General features: G+C 47.4%; 1 protein-coding gene across 3 annotated transcripts in view; it reads right to left on the minus strand.

Annotated features, from left to right (window-relative positions):
• Positions 1-504: 504 nt before the first annotated feature.
• The window catches only part of SH2D3C (SH2 domain containing 3C), a 51,794-nt gene continuing 35,755 nt past the window's right edge, over positions 505-16,543 (minus strand). For all 3 annotated transcript variants that reach the window (XM_088453361.1, XM_088453362.1, XM_088453363.1), the window contains 9 exons: positions 13,427-13,555; positions 12,874-13,310; positions 12,262-12,386; positions 11,488-12,026; positions 9,338-9,453; positions 8,890-9,061; positions 6,232-6,343; positions 5,415-5,621; positions 505-2,108 (listed from right to left, as the gene is read on the minus strand). In XM_088453361.1, the coding sequence (XP_088309487.1) occupies positions 1,933-2,108; positions 5,415-5,621; positions 6,232-6,343; positions 8,890-9,061; positions 9,338-9,453; positions 11,488-12,026; positions 12,262-12,386; positions 12,874-13,310; positions 13,427-13,555 (2,013 nt within the window). In that variant the 3' untranslated portion in view covers positions 505-1,932. The remainder of the gene's footprint in view (positions 2,109-5,414; positions 5,622-6,231; positions 6,344-8,889; positions 9,062-9,337; positions 9,454-11,487; positions 12,027-12,261; positions 12,387-12,873; positions 13,311-13,426; positions 13,556-16,543) is intronic.

Here is a 16,543-nt window from a genome sequence, read left to right on the forward strand (position 1 = left end):
CGTAATTGCGATCGCAGTTGCGTAATGGCACACAATGCAGCTGCGAAAATAATGCCTGCCACAGCTCGGCCAGCATACAGACGCCCACTACTGCAATACCTCGCAGTCCTGTGTCAACATCGGCAACATCGAAGCACATCGGCCCGTCACACACGATTACAGCAGGTCTGACCCGTCGCAGAAATTGCAAGTCTCGTCGACAACTCCCCCCGTCAACACCCCCCAATCGCTCACGGCCTGTCACTCACTCTGCGATGGATTCCTATCTCTGTGCGTAATCGCAGTGCGATCGCCGCGCACGTCCAGTGCGGCGAATGCGCAATGGATAACAATCGCTCGATCTGCGTACGTAGTTGCAATTGCCTTGCTGCTGAATCAGGCCCATTATGGATAAATCGTGTCGAAAAATGCTAACAAAAAGCAGCTTTGACCCTAAAGCCCCTTTTATACATAATAAATGACAAAAACGGAAACCTTTACATCAATACATTTATTTACACATAAATCAATAGCACATGGCTTTGTACAATGAGATGAGGTGACATATTGTGCAGCACAGACAGTGAATGACTATTTACAACATACTGTAGCTGAATTGTGGACACAGCAGAATAATTACCCTATATAGAGCAATAGACATTCCTTATTCTGCAAAGTAGGGTCCACACTAGTCCTATATAATCATTTAGTCTTTTGTCCTTGGTTTGGCAGATTTCATGGGGTCCGACGCCAGATATTTATCTCTGTAGCCTAATGAACACCTTTCTTTTCTGACAAAAAATAAGGAAAAGAAAAAAACATTCACAGTTGTTTCAGGACCACAGTGACGAGACCCTTATGGTGAACAGCTATCCATATATATATACTGTATATACATTTGTGCAAATATATTTTCATTCATTGTCATTTCCTCACCTCCCCCGTCTTATCGCTCTCTAAACGGCGCATTGCACCCCACGACGTGAAGCTGCTCCCATGAAGAGCAGTGCAGGGTTTCAGGTGCTAATATTGGTATAAAAATACGCTGGCTGCCCTTCTATCTGACTTGTACTGTATGCGGAGGCAGCGTGCCAATTACAGGTGACAGATTATAGAATTTTTTGCCAATTCCCTACAACAACATGTCCTTACTTGTTTGGCTTTCTCATAAGTCCAAAATAAACCGTAAACAATGTTCAGAATTCATTACCAGGCTCTTAATGATCAATTCGCAAAGATTTATCAAACATCTATTTTATTGCAGCGAATGGGTAAAGCTTGTTAAATTGCAGAAGGGAAATTGTATGAAGGTGCTATAGTGAGTGAGGATGTCAGTTTACTATAGTAGTTTGCAATATGCATCATGGCAGTTCTGAGTACTGTAATCTCCTTTACAACCACTAGATGGAGCATTATCCATACTTATAACCTCTTGTCTATTCTGGGCACGGAAGGCTCAGGTTAGCATAACTATAGCTCCTGTATAGCTCATATTCTGGTACTGTAGTTATTCTATTACAAATATCTTTTTCACATTAAGGATATAACTGATGGCCCTGGATTTAAAGGTACAATGACACATGTATTTATAAAACAAATTTAATATATTGAAAAAATAAAAGAATGGGGCGGTTGGGCCGACTGCTATCCCCAGCTATAAGTGGCCCATGCTCCGATTGTTCTCTGTAAATGGATGAACACAGAGCTGCCATCTTCTCCAGAACTTTAACCCCTTCCACACTGCAGGAGTCCATGCACGCTGCAGCGCTGTGTGTTGGTGGTACCCCCCCCCCATAGTAGAAAAATTAAACATGGAAAAGTGCTTTTTGTTTTTTTTTCTTCTCCCCCCCCCCCCAGTACAAGTCTATGAGATGCATTTGCGTTGGACACGCATTGTGCCCTTTGTTTCCCTTCTCTTGGCCCCAGAAGAGTTCCCCAGTCTTTACTAGGTGGTTATAATTCACTAAAGCGCACGGAAGGCTCCAGTTTGTGTGACAGTGCAGTGAGGACTTTGTCAAACTTTTCGTATCTCTCGGCCTGGCTGCCGGCTGCTCCCCGGCTGCCCCACAGCATCCGCATCTGGAACTCTGTGCTGGAGAGCTCCGTAAGGTCCGTTCTGGGGTGGAAACCTGGTCAGGGGAAAGGAGATACAGCGTCAGGCAGGAAAGCAGGTTTACACAAGACGTATTATGCCGAAGATTCATGAAACGCGTGTAATTACTATCTGTATCGTGTAAACAGTGAGCTCTGGTGTCCTCTTTTGTAATTGGTGAGTTGAGTTCTGATAGCAACATCAGTGTACATTAGGAAGACTTATAGGTTATTAGGATCTAGTAGTTTGGACCCATCTTACAATGGGTTCAGGTTGGTCCCCAACTTTGTTCCTGTCCCCATCCTGCTATACTTACCCTATGGTAGGGATTACCATCGACTATCAAAGATTCACAATCATCGATGGTTTATGGCCGATGTCTAATGGATTTACCAACGATGGGTTAGAACCAGATGGTTTCCCTCCATCGATGGCACAGCATAACCAAATGTTTTTGTTTATTTTTACAAGATGCCAGGACACGGAGCATAGCTCTGCCCCCGCCCCCTCAAAGCATAGCCCCGCCCCTAGGCTTTGATTGGCCCACGGGCCAGTCAGTCAAAGTACAGGGATGACCATCAGTTGGTGAAACCATCGATGGTCATCCATTGCATAGTTGGTAACCATCGATGACCGCTTGCTATATCGCCATCGATGGTAACCACACCCATGGTCATCTATAGTGCACAGGAATCAGGTGACAGACTTCTGCCTCCCCTCCAGGAGTTTGGGGAGCCGTGGTTATTCAGTTCGCCCTACTGCGCGACACTGTGATTCCTGCATCGTGTAGCAGGGGGTGGAGCCACAATGATGTTTCCACTCCCTGCCCAAACCTATAGTCTAAGAGAAGGGGTCATATTTTGTTAATTGCTAGAAATGGTTGGTAAATCTGCTTTCTCCCTCTCTGTACAGACTGTAGCTGGAATAAGGACACGAGGGCAGAAACGTGTATGTTGCCTATATGATCAAAATTCACGCAGGGTATTCTTGGACTTCTAGTTCAACATCGGCCATTGAGCCACAGAGTGCCTTTGATTTTGGGCATAGGACCTGTAGAAGTCCAGCACAATCCCCTCAGCGCTATAAGACCAGGCACAGCTGGGCATGTGATTTTTTTTCCCCCATATTATGCTGTGTTTGCGGGATGACAGAATGAGTGTTAGAACAGGGGTCATGCATGATGTAATTGCTGATTATACAGAGAGTAGACATGAGTCAGCCTGTGAGGAGGGGGAGGGGTTTTATAAATTATTATTTTATTCATGAATGTGTCACAATAGCCGGTATGACAGTCATCTGCACTTAGGCCCTCATTCAGAGCCGTACGCTCTGAGCAGAGCGCACGCTCTGAATGAGGGCCGGGCTCCATTTTCATGGAGCGTCCTCCTGGACGCTCGTATAGCTGTGGGTCACCACCCACAGGCTATACGAGCGTGCTTTGTGATGGCCGCGATGGTCGAGACCATCGCGACCATCTAAATTGCGAGCCGGAGCCTGCGGTTGAGGTTTTCAACCGCAAGCTCCGGAGTGATTTTGGCTCTATCAGAGCCAAAATCACTCCCACTGACATCACTAGTGATGTCAGTGGGCCGGCTTCTGACGGGAGGCGTTCCCGTGGGAACGCCCCCGTCAGGGAGGCACGCCCCCGGCACGCCCACCAAAGGGGGCGTGCTGTCAATCAACATTGACAGCACGCCCCCTTTGATCGGACACAACGAGCGAAGGACTTTCCTTCGCTCGTCGCGTCTGGCGCATGCGCACGACGGAGCTCCCTCCGTCGTGCGCATGCTCAGTGCATAACATCGACCCACTTGCGAGCGGACAGCCGCTCGCGAGTGGGTCTGAATCAGGCCCTTAATTAGTTCTGTGGATATGCATTAGCACAGTGGTGTGGCCCCAGCATTAGAGACAGTCTGTAAAATCCACACAAACCCAATGCACAAGGCAGGCACATCGGCCTGCTGATTGACAGTCGTACTACTCATGATTTGTATACTCTGTCTTACTGTATAATTATACTCTGTCTATCTTACTCAGCATTAAAGTAATCAATCTGCTGGACATACACTTATAACATAGTTTGTATATATCCAGCAAGCTACATGGCCCATCCACTTGCTGGAAGCTGCCATATTTATCACTCTGCAGAACAGAGGGTGGAGCTTCTTTGTTCTGCAGCACTTTTGAAAGTGAGAGAAACACAGTTATCATCAGCCTAAAGCAGGGGTCAGGGAACTTTTTTACCTTTTACCCAAAAATATATTTAGATACACCGATGTTACCCGCTTGATTTGAAAGGAAGGAAATCATATAGTAGTGCCCCCATATAATGCCCCTGTAGTAGTGCCCCCATAGTTATGCCCCTGTAGTAGTGCCCCCATAGTTATGCCCCTGTAGTAGTGCCCCCATATAATGCCCCCATTTAGTGCCCCTGTAATAGTGCCCCCATATAATGCACCTGTAGTAGTGCCCACATATAATGCCCCTGTAGTGCCGCTTGTACAAAAAAAACCCACTTACCTTAATCCCCGCTCCTGCATCCGCCGCCGTCCTGTCCGCCCGGCTGCTCCTCGGAACTATGGGAGACATCATGACGTCTCTCCCATAGTGCGCATGGAGAGAGGAGGAAGCTGGAGATCAGAAGAGACCTCCAGCCTCCGGCTAACGCGGCGCTGCAGGGAAGGAGCCGGGCGCCCGCTGGTAATAACATCTCAGCAGGCGTCCGGCTTAGAGCCTCCCTGCGGCACAGCCGGGCATGCATATGAATCATTCTATATTATAGAATGAATCATATGCATGCCCGGCTGTCCGTCCATTACCCCCGGAATTTCATTTTTACCCCATATGGGGTAATTTGCCCCTGTTCCCTGACCACTGGCCTAAAGCTTCACAGATGTACTTGGCCAGTAGTCTCCTAATTTAGAGGTACATTAGCTTGTGCAACGTCTAGCGATGTCACTATAACTTTGATGGGCAATAACCTGACAATATATGCTTTGCAATTTCAGCTTTTTGTCTCATATCAGCAGTTCTTAGTGCACTGACTAAGCTGTGGGGTATGCATTGTGAAGGGAAAGGAATACCCAATTCAGACCGAGCACTACATTTTACCTCCATACTCCCATTTATGAAAATAGTCATCTTTGGGTGGCAAACAAAACATGGCCCGGGAGCATAATAGCGTTACTCCAAAGTGGAATGGGTCACTGATCTTAATGACAGATCCTTACACTTACTGTACAATAGAGTAGAACATTGCTTTATGGATGAAAGTCCCACAACGCTTCCTACTTTCTAAAACTCTTATGTCAGCTGTACAGTGACACCTGTCTCATAGCTTTACCTTGTAGCCTCATCTCCGCATTGGTGCGGTAGAGCCCCCCGTGATGCGCCACCATTCTGGCTGCCTCCAGGTGAGCCATGACTACTTCTACGCCACTGTCAATGCTGTCCCAGGGTTCTGCTCCGTCCAGCAGGGGGGTATCTTGCTCCAAGAGAGTGATGAGGGGTATGATGTGAGGGAACGTAGTGTTGCTCAGCGGGAGGCTCTCTGTATTGAAGAAAATAAATGTAATATGTACTAAGGCAGCACTGTCTTCCCTGCGGAACGCGTTATTCAGATTAACCTGACGCGTTTTGTCAGGACAGTTGCAAGTGAACACAATAGCCTGGTAACTATGGTAGGATTCATTATTAACTCATAATTAACCCCCCTTTGCTAGCTGATAACAGAAAGCAATAACTTGTATGCAGATAAACAACAATGTAAAACATTCAGAGAGATAAACTTGACTACTTTTTAGGACATGGAGGGGGAGGGGGTCCAATGGGCAAATTCAAGGGTGCATGGAGCAGCAGGGGGTGGGTTATAATGATGTAATTCACAGGGAATTGCATAGTTATGGTCCTGCACTGTCCACTTCTCTGTGTAAGATAATGGGATGGGAGGAAGCTCTACTCTCCCAGGAATCCAGGAGATTTCCCTGAGACTCGGGGAGACTAGGCAAGTATCCGGGGACATCGGCTCAAAGCGCGATCTGGCTGCAGCTAAGGAAATATGGATATTACAGGAGATTCCCCCCCATCCATCTATTACACAGCAGAGCTTATTGTATTTATTGAAATTGTTCCAAAATAGACAATCCAGTAAATGTAATTACCTTTGCCTTCATTCATGCTCCTCAGGAATGGCTTCAGTTTCTTCTCATACAAGATGGCTCCCTCCGTGTGTCTCTGTCTCAGGGCAATCCACGTCTGTTCTAGTCTTGAGATCTGTAGAGAGCCAGGAACAGACAGTCTTTGTTATTTTCCCCGTGTGTGGAAGATTGATTGATCTAGCTGTGTTATGGCACCATTTCCTCCCAGGCATTAATAGACCAGGCGGGAGGCCTCAATTAGTTGATTATCTATGACCCATCCTCCCCTGCCAGTTTGCAAATGTGGCACCAATTGAAAACCACAACATTGTCTCTCAGTACTGCAGCAGCATCTGACTGCCACAAATAGGAAAACACATTTCAGTTGCTGTAAACTCTAAGCGGTAGATTTGCTAATGGGCGGTTTGATGGATTTAAAGCAGTAACAGGCTGGTTTAACATTTAGGCCTTGACAAACCGCCCATTAGTAAATCTAACCCTAAATCTGAAGTTACCAACACACAATTAGTGCTCATCACTACGTATGTGACGCACAAACAAATTTTATATAAATATTGAGAAACACGACTGTCATAGTTTGATCATTTCCAACACAGGAACATAATTGTACCCCTAGGTGTATGGGGAGAACAATAATTAGGTGATCTCTTTCCCACACAGAATATTACATTCAGATTTATAGGAATCGGTATGATTGCGTCCGGCAGTTGGAATCCCGACAGCGGCTGCCCGACATGGGTGAAAATCCCGATCGTCCCTAAGGTAAGTATTCACTAACCTAATTCCCCCCCTAACCCTCCTTAGGGGTGCCTAACCCTAACCTTCCCCCCAGTGCCTAACCTTAATCTCCCCTCTAAGTGCCTAAATCTAACCATTATCCCCGCCGCCTAAACCTTTGTCCCCCGGGGGTGCTGAATCCTAAGTCCCCCCCGGGGGTGGCTAACCCTCCCTCCCACTAGCCTAACCCTAAGTCCCCCCCAGGAGCCCTAAACCTAACCCCCACCCCGCTCGGCGCCCAGTATCACTTCGATTGGGATGCCGGGCGCCAGTCTCCCGGCGTCGGTAAAATGACAGGCGTGTAGATTTAGACGCCTGTCATTTAACCCTCACCAGGATAAAGCAATCGGGAAGCTGGCTGTCGGGATTAGGTCTGCCGCCTTCCCAACTGCATACCGATTTATACCCCCTTTTACGCAAATACAAAAACCCGGGTTTTTGCTTTCACTACCCGGGTTGCAGATCAGTGTAAAACGGTCCCTAAAACATAAACCCGGGTCAAGTGACCCGGCAATCCAACCCAGGTAGCTACCAGGGTCGGACCCAGGATGGACCTGGGTAATGGTGCAGTGTAAATGGTACAACCCGGGTTATCTGACATGGATCATACCTAAAATTAACTGATTGGTGGTTGTGGAGCAGCCCCACTTTTTATGACCTCACAAGTTTAGCAGGGCAGACCCAGGTTAAGTGTGAACGGGGAAGACCTGAGAATAACCCAGATCGATGGTGCTGTATAAACTGTGTCTGTCCTGGGTTGGAACCATGTCTGACAAGCCAGGTTGGACTTGGGTTTTTGGTGGAAAAGAGGTATTAGATTGTTCTGTGTGTACAAATTGTTCCATGCAACAAACTCGCAATTCTAGCGCACAGAATTATGGCACCAAGTGCAGTGGGTACCGTAAGCTGTGAAACGTTCACCATAACTCATTTTACGCAGCGCACAATATGTTACTTACACAGTTTCAACTGCTTTATAATTGTTGTAACCCATGCAGAATTAATTAACAGATATTAAAGTTGTTTTTTGTATTTTTAAATTAATAGGTCCAGCCCCGGTAACATCAATGAGAAAAAAGGTAGGCAGCTCGACTAGGATTCTAACCGCCCGTAGTCTGGGCATTTCTATTGCGTTTACGTGAGTTTCAGCTGAGTGTTCCAGTCTCAACCCACAGTCCAACAACATACCGGATCGTGACTGCATCAGTCCTGGGTCCTAATTGTGGGCCTGGGGTAGTGACTAAGCTTCGCTGGGACTAATGTACATTCTGGGATTGGTATGGAATACCGCCGGACGCATGTCCGACAGGTAAGTATATTAACTATTAACTAATCTAACCCCCCCTAACCCTAACCCTCCCTTAGGGGTGCCTAACCCCCCCTGTAAATGCCTAAACCTAACCCCCCCTTCCCCGCAGCCTAAACCTAAGTCTCCCGGGGGGGTGCCTAACCCTAATTCCCCCCCCCCGGGGTGCCTATCCCTAACCCCCCCTTCCCCTAACCTAAACCTAACCCTCCCGGGGGGTGTGCCTAACCCTAAGTTCTCCCCGGGGGCCCCTAACCTAACACTCCCCCCCCTGCGGCTGTCCGCACCCGCTTTACCTTTGATTGGTATGCCGGGCATCGGGCTCCCGGCGTAGGTAAAATGACAGGCGTCAGGATTTCGACACCCGTCATTAGACCCCTGTCGGGATTAGACAGTCGGGAAGCCGGCGAACGGCATTTCGACCGTCGGCTTGCTGACTGCATCCTGTACATTCTCTCATTGTACAGCGCTATGTAATATGTTGCAGCTATAGAAATAAGGGATAATAAGAAAAGTTATATAGGCTGGCAGGGAAATCTGTTGAGATAGCAGATAAATAACGGGAGCGTGTGCTTCACCTGGGACAACTCCAAGGCGTTCATCACAGCTGCGAAGCTGAACATGTTTCCCAGAGTGCCCTTCAGCTCGGCTGCCAGCTGGATGGTCTTGTGGAGCAGGGCAGCCCGTTCCTCCGTGCTGCCCGTGCAGCCCAGGATATCGACAGCAATCATGATGGACATGGTGTGAAACCTGTGGGGCAGTTAATCGTTACAATCAAAGCAAAGCAGCGATCTCTCGCTCAATACTACAACACAGAACCCTGCGAGCTCACACCGATGGCGCAGTGCCATATCCGCTAAATCACCTTATTTTGCAGTTATAATATAATCAGCATCTATCACAGAGCATTACACCTTATCATACGGAGAACTAATGAATACGGATCACCTTCTGTTGTTTTTACAGGAGCAGCAATTTATTTAATTTAACAGTACTGGATACTAATTAAATCTATTTTCCACGCACCTTTCCAGAAGGTCAAGTCGGAGCTGGCGTCCATGCGGCAGCGTCAGAAGCTCCATGCCGGAGCTGACTCCCATGATCCTCTGCATCTCCTTGGTAACACCGAGTATCCTGGCAACCTGGGAGCAACAGCAGAGATAGAGATTAATCTCTCCTAATTGGGAAGAGATGGTTGCCTTATTTAGTGGGAAGTATCCCCAAAGGGGATGATAATAAACATGTTAATGAGAGTCATTTGAGTCCATTTGTACTGGCAAGAGAGTATAATGACGTCATGGTGACATCATCGCAGTAGCTGTAAATGTGACCTTGAATTGAGTCATACAACATAATTTTCAGCCCTGGGCCCACATTGAGAGCCTGATTCAGAGGTGCAAGCTATTACAGACGAGACTGCGTCTTTACGCTAATGTCGCTGCCAATGGGATTAGTACAGAGTCGCCAAGCGGCTGCGGCGCTAATCCGCCAATGGGCGCATTAAGATGCACCATCCGCAGCACCATCGGTTGCACCATAAAATATTGCACCAACCTTTAGCCTCGTATCCACTACAAGATATAATAAAAGATTGAACGATAATGACATCGTTATCGTTCAATTGTTCATTATATTGTGCAGTGGACACTGAGGACCTCATTCAGAGCCGCTCGCAAAATGCGAGCACTCGCTCTGAATGAGGGCGGCCGCATCCATTTTGAGAGCCAGCCTCCTGGCCGCTCGCTAGGCTGTGGGTTACCACCCACAGCTTTAGCGAGCGGCCAGGATGATGGTTGCGATGGTCAAACTACTTTTACAACATAAAAAAAAATAAATCATTGGGTCCCAACATAAATGGCTTAGGGACATATGTTTGGAGATGGACTCTACGTTATCATACATAGCTAATGCCATTTTTCAGACTGAAATATTCCCCAAACCCTTTTCATGTCAATTCTGATACAACTGAAGGGTTTGTATATTCACTTAGGGGGAGGGGGGTTTGAGTATATTCCTGGAGCAGGGGGGTGGGGGATGCAGGTTGAGTATGTTCTGTCTCACTGGCCCAGAGCGCCTTCCTGACTGAGACGCCAATCGTAGCATCCAGTGCGTCTCAGATGCGCCATGGAACTTGCATCAGCCCTATGTGCACCGGCCCTATATGTGCCCCGGCCCTAAGTGCACCGGCCCTATGTGCACCAGCCCTATGTGCACCAGCCCTATGGCAGGTGCAGATTCTCAATTTTAGTATGGCCTCCTGTGTCAGCAGCCGTGTTTCCCTGTACGCAGCCGCTTTCAGTCACACGCCCGCCTTACGCCCACAACACTCCCATAAGAGGCAACATCTGTGCTTGTTGGATTCCCCTCCCCCCCCCCGTTACCTCCCACACTTAATACATTATTCATACCCTGCGTCTGAATCTGTACTGCGCCTCTGTATGCAGACAATCAGGACGCCTGCGTGGTGCGATTCAGATGCATGGTCAGATTAAAAAACATTGGGCGTTTGCATGTGTATTGCCATAGCGCGTGAGTCAGGCCCACTGGCCTGTCACAATGTCTGTAAGGTTCTGTGCACAGCCAGGGCCGTCAACAGAAATCTTGGGGCCAGGTACACTGATATCTCTGGGACTCCCAACCCTCCCTCCTTAACTCCTCCTCCAAACACACATGAACGGGGGGGACGCCGAAGAGGAGAGCAACAGAAAGCAGGAAGGGTGAGCGTTTGCTATTGTAAGATTAGTGTCAGTGCTGGAGCTGGGAGCAGGGGGATGCTGACCCAGGAGAAGCATCGGCCCCTGCCTGTCACAGTGTGACTGTATATGCCCGGTGTCTGGGGTGCAGGGTGTCGGTGGACGGGGCTTCGGCTGGACGGCTGCTGTAACAGGGAAAAAAAGATTCCTGTCTACAGCAGCACAGCAGTTTAAAAAGTAATCATAGGTGCTGTGGCCCTGTTTTTCTTGTCCCTGTTCCTCTGGGGCCACTCTGATCCTCAGGGCCCGGTACGGGTGTCCCCTTTGTCCCCCCCTGTTGCCGGCCTCTGCACAGCTCTGAGAATGCAGTTTGTCATGTTATTAGCAGAAGAGCGCAGTACTGGTTAGTAAGAAGTTCTGGCAGCCTATGGATTCTGCAGGGAAGTATACCCGTTAAATGCAATGGTTATCGATCACCCTTACCTCACAGTCAGTTTTGGTGATATGCTTGGCAATGGTTTTGGCGTCAACTTCGGAAAACAGCTCCTTCACCTTCTTCAGGATGCACATCTCCAGGGGTTTGTTATCTGCGGGCATCAGCAAGGACTTGAACGCCGATGGGTTGAACGAGGATTTGGCTTCTAAGCTTGGGATAGTAAAGCACAGTCTGTCTTTGTCAGTATCGTCCACCAAGCGAGTGCCACCTGCCATGGCACCTTCGTCAACTTTTAACCTTTCGACGTAGCTCTTGGGGGGCAGGGGTTTGCTCGGGGTATCACGTGTCGGGGAGGCTGGGCGTAGCTGGCAGTAATGCCCATTATCTGGGTCGCTGTAACTGTTTATAGAGGGTGAAGGAGAGATCTGTGGGTATCCGTGGCTTGGTGTGGAATGGGTGCTTTCGGCCATGTTTAACGTGGCTTTGTTGTTTGGCGGACAGACGTAAGGCTCACTGGAACGCCTCAGCCCTGGGGAGCCGGGGGTGACGCTCCCTGCTGGAATTCCCTGGGGCTTCACTCTGACAACTGGAAACAGGCACGTGCTATATGAGTATCTAATATATGATATAAATGTGAGGTATACACAAATACAAGCAACAGTATGGTCTACCTACTTTGCTCATCATTACTAATACAGCAAGCAGGGTTGTGTTGGAACCATGAAAACAGAACTAAAGCCAGTATTAGATTTAAAGTAGTTTTTGGCTTTCAGAATGAAGACAATGATCAAACTCCAAATCTAGTTTACCATCAAACATACCTGTACTGTAGGCTGGAGATCCAGGGGTCTCAGCAATGGGGGACATTGGGGAGTGAAGATCCTGGATTTGATCCACGCTGACTGCACAGGTCCTAATGATATCTCTGTGATGTGGGGAGGAGGTGCTAGAATCAGAAAAAAAGCAAAAACAAGAGTACATTAAAGCAGACAAAGAATATTTGAAATGGGCATGTTTTAGTATGCTGGCTTCCTCTAAGTGCTATGTTTCATATTGTGTAAAAAGTAGTTCATGATTCTATGGTTGGCAGGTGTGTGACAAAGGCAGCAGCTGATTGGACAGGTGCATCCAAAGGTATCCAATCAGCTGCCACCTTCACTACACACCTCCAAGGAGATATAAACTTTTTCATACTCCATACTTCTGGTGGACTTTAAAATCTCCAAGCCTTGCCTGTTGTATTCACCTTATCATTAGAGATATGCATTAACATGAAAAGTCCTATCTCCTACATTGACTTGTACACCTCTAAGGGGCATTTTTATCATTCCTTAGAGCAGGTGAAAAGATTACTTAACATACTAAATGAGCAGGACTCCTCTGCTGTAACCAGTTTATGCTGTATACTTGGCTACTGGGAAGCTAGTTGGTACCTGTTTGGGCATCCATTGCCCTTAATAATCTTGTCTGCTGTGAGCCCATCGGTCATGGTTATGCTTCTTCTCTTCATATGTCCCTTCTGTGGGCTGCGAGAGCCTTGCCTGCCTGGCGAGAGCCCATAGCTGGCCTCCAGGTATCGGAGTGGGAATGTACGGTTGATAGGGCAATAGATGAGTGCACCGCTCTGATCTGACACTGCCCTCCGGCTGCCAACGTAAAACCGGACCAGGGCAGGGATGTTATCGAAGCTCTCCTGCTCAAACAGGTACTGTATGCGGGTGTAGCTGTCGCTGGTCTTCACCATCACCTTGTTGATCTTGAAGTGCAGAGGTTCATTCTTCCATCGGCACGTCAGCACGTAGTCGCCCAGGCTGGTCAATGAGTCTCTAATGAGGAAGTCACCGTTTCTCTGGATCAAGGTCTCCGACACCTGTGGCAATGGAATAAACTGGTATAAATGCGCTCTACCTATCACAGTCGTCAGGATGAGTTAGCACATTGGAGCTTCAGGGGAATGTCATCATAACAGGTTGGACATCACCTTACCTCTCGTGGTATGCGTCCGTGGTACCAGGCGTGGCTGCGCAAGTCTGAGCTATTAAGTTTCAGCTCCTCCTCTAACTCCTTGTGCAGTTTCTCCGGGGGAGTGTCCAAGATATACTTCTCCTTCGAGAACTGTTGGGAAAGAAATGACATGACACATCCAGTACAACTTGACTCATCATCACCCACTTAGCGCAATGTGATCTGCGGCCATTTCTGTTACATCTCGGACAGCATGGGCTCTTCTATTGACAACAGAAGGTTCCTGTGGTTAAGGGTGTTACATGGAAACATAATGTAATGGTGTCGCTGGAGTCACCAAGGAGGCACTTTTTCACGCCAAGCTTTCCCCTTCCCTACCTAAACTGTAACGTCAAACCTTATTGATCCACAGCCTCCTGGATGGCACTCAGTGATTCCTCTCTAGAGATGAATACCGTATAAATATTGCAGGCCTCTGCTGTATTAAAGGGGACATGTGCTGTCAGGGACACTACGGAGATACTCAGACAGATGGAAACATAATGGTTGCTTTTTTGGCTCCAGTTGGATGACATATTGCTCGGGTAATGGGCTGTATGCATCATCTGAAGAGACCTGGATGGATGCGATGCTTGGCACACAGGCGGAAAGATCCATCACTGTCTCCAATATACTGTCCTTTCTACTCTAATATGTTACAGTCGCTTGTTAAATAGAAATTCTACTATGTTTTGAAGGGAAAGACAGATTTGTGGATCGCCATGTCCAGGCTAGAGTTGGCTGTAACTACTGCCAGTTACCCACTGGCGTTAAGAATGCCGAGACGCCGTCTGTTAAATGTGGTGTGTAACCAGCCCTTACACCTATGGCTGGAGGTGTCAATGGGCAACACTCCACTGCCACCTTGTGTTCGCTTACAGTGAGTACAAGTAACAGAAAATCAATGTCCAACAGTGGGCATTGAGTCACTGGGAATCTGGGATCAATAGGTTTTACCCCCCATACCTGTATACATGCCTTTTAGCACCATTACAGTTCAGACACTTAATTTATTTATTTTTTAAAACAGATTTGTATATAGATATGTGTGTCTGAGTGATTGTATAATACCTGCCTTTGGTCAACAGAGTATTGGCTCAGCTCTGATCGGGTTAATGTAGATATTTCTATAAGGTCATGGACTGAGGTCCTGATTCAGAGGGCTCGCTATTTGCGAGCACTCGATCTGAATCAGTGCGGATTTAAAAAAAAAAAAAATCCGCCTCCAGGCCACTCCCATAGCTGTGGGTGACCACCCACAACTTGTGCGGGCAGCCAGGCGATTGTTGCGATTATTGCAACCACCGGGCCTGCAACGAGACCCTTGTGGCAGGATCTCGTCCACCGCAAGCCCCAATGAACTTCCTGCTCTAATAGAGCAGGAAGTTCACTACTGACATCACGTGTGATGTCAGTAGGGCCGCCCACAAACGACAGGCGTTCCTTCGGGAACGCCTCCGTTTGTGCAGCCACCCCCCAGACCCGCCTACAAAACGGGGCGAGCTGTCGATCAACATTGACAGTCGCCCCGTTTTGCTGCGAGCCCCGAGCGAGAGAAGTTCTCACTCGCTCCGGGGCTTGCGGACGTGCAGTGCGCACGCCACGTGTGCGCACAGCCCGACTATTGACCCGCTGGCGAGCGCTATGCGCTCGCCAGCAGGTCTGAATCAGGCCCTGAATCACTAGCATAATTAGAGCTGCTAGCAGGTTCAGTGTAAGGAATGCTTTAGTATTTTTTAATTAAATGAAAATGTTATAAGATATAGGGGTCTATTTACTAAGCAGTGTTAGGAGATAAAGAGAACGGTGATAAGGTACCAGCCAATCAGCTCCTAACTGCCATGTCACAGGATGTGTTTGAAAAATGACAGTTAGGAGCTGATTGGCTGGTACCTTATCACCGTTCATTTATCTCCTAACACAGCCTAGTATATAGGCCCCATAGCCTCCATCTAACATAAAGGTTTGATATAGAGACAGACAGAATGTAATACTTCTTGTGTAATACTTACCAAAGCTTGCTAGCATTAAACAAAGTCTTAGGGGTACATTTACTGAAGGTCGATTCAGATCGATTTAAATCGATCAATGGGCTCTTCGACCTCTAAAATCTGCATATTTATCATCCGTAGGGTTTCAACTCCTACGGATGATGATATATATGCAGATTTTAGCAGTCGATAAGCCCATCGATGTTGATTTGATTTCGACCGATTTTAAATCAATCTAAATCGACCTTCTGTAAATGTATCCCTTAATCTCCATGTTCCTTATTCTACAAAGTCTTGACCCGGATGGTGGTATACATTCTTTTGGAGACATTTCTGTCGCACAACAAAAAGGTGATGAAGTCTATAGCGACCAATCCTATGTTGTCATTTTTCTATTTTACAAAATGAGAGGGAACACCTGATTCGTGGCCATTTAATACAGCAGGTTTTTTATTAGTGGGCACTAGTTTCTGAAATCTCTCTATAGCTGCCTGGGACCCAGCAGAGTCTGGTTGTCCCACATTGTACTGGAACTGAGGACGCCGCCGCTAAATGGTGGGTGTAAGCCCGAAATCTAAAAGGGCAAGGCATCGCGTTTAATAGCAATGCACGGGATGATGCGGGTGTTAGACGTGGTTTCGCTGCCTGTGGCCTAATATATTCTACATCAGATTTGTTCTCTCTATAATGGAGGTCACTCAGCTCCAGAAGGTCCTTTTTAATATGCCATTGCCAAATGATAGACTTTATCGGAGGAAGGCCTTTTTATAGGTAAGCTGGGTATCCTGCATTTTATATATATATTCCAACCTTTCAGATTCACTAGGAAACCTTTGGTATATATTGAAACTCCTGTTCCCAGCCTAGAAAACTGTAATTCTAAACCTACAGAGGAACTTGTGAACCCAGCGTAACAGGATCAACATTAGTCCTTTAGATCTGACTGGTAATTCTGCTTCGCATACGGAGGAATTATCAGCCTAATAGTGTGTATTGCGGGGAATGGATTTAAGCAGTACGCCAAAGAGAATTAACGCATTTATTCTTTATCAGTCCAGGTGGCAGCTTCTCGTCTGTGGTTTGCTCTGACAGAGACCACGCCAGCATG

The sequence above is a fragment of the Taudactylus pleione genome, unplaced genomic scaffold (assembly GCF_031769625.1).
Source record: "Taudactylus pleione unplaced genomic scaffold, aTauple2 ptg000579l, whole genome shotgun sequence".
Lineage (NCBI taxonomy): Eukaryota > Metazoa > Chordata > Amphibia > Anura > Myobatrachidae > Taudactylus > Taudactylus pleione.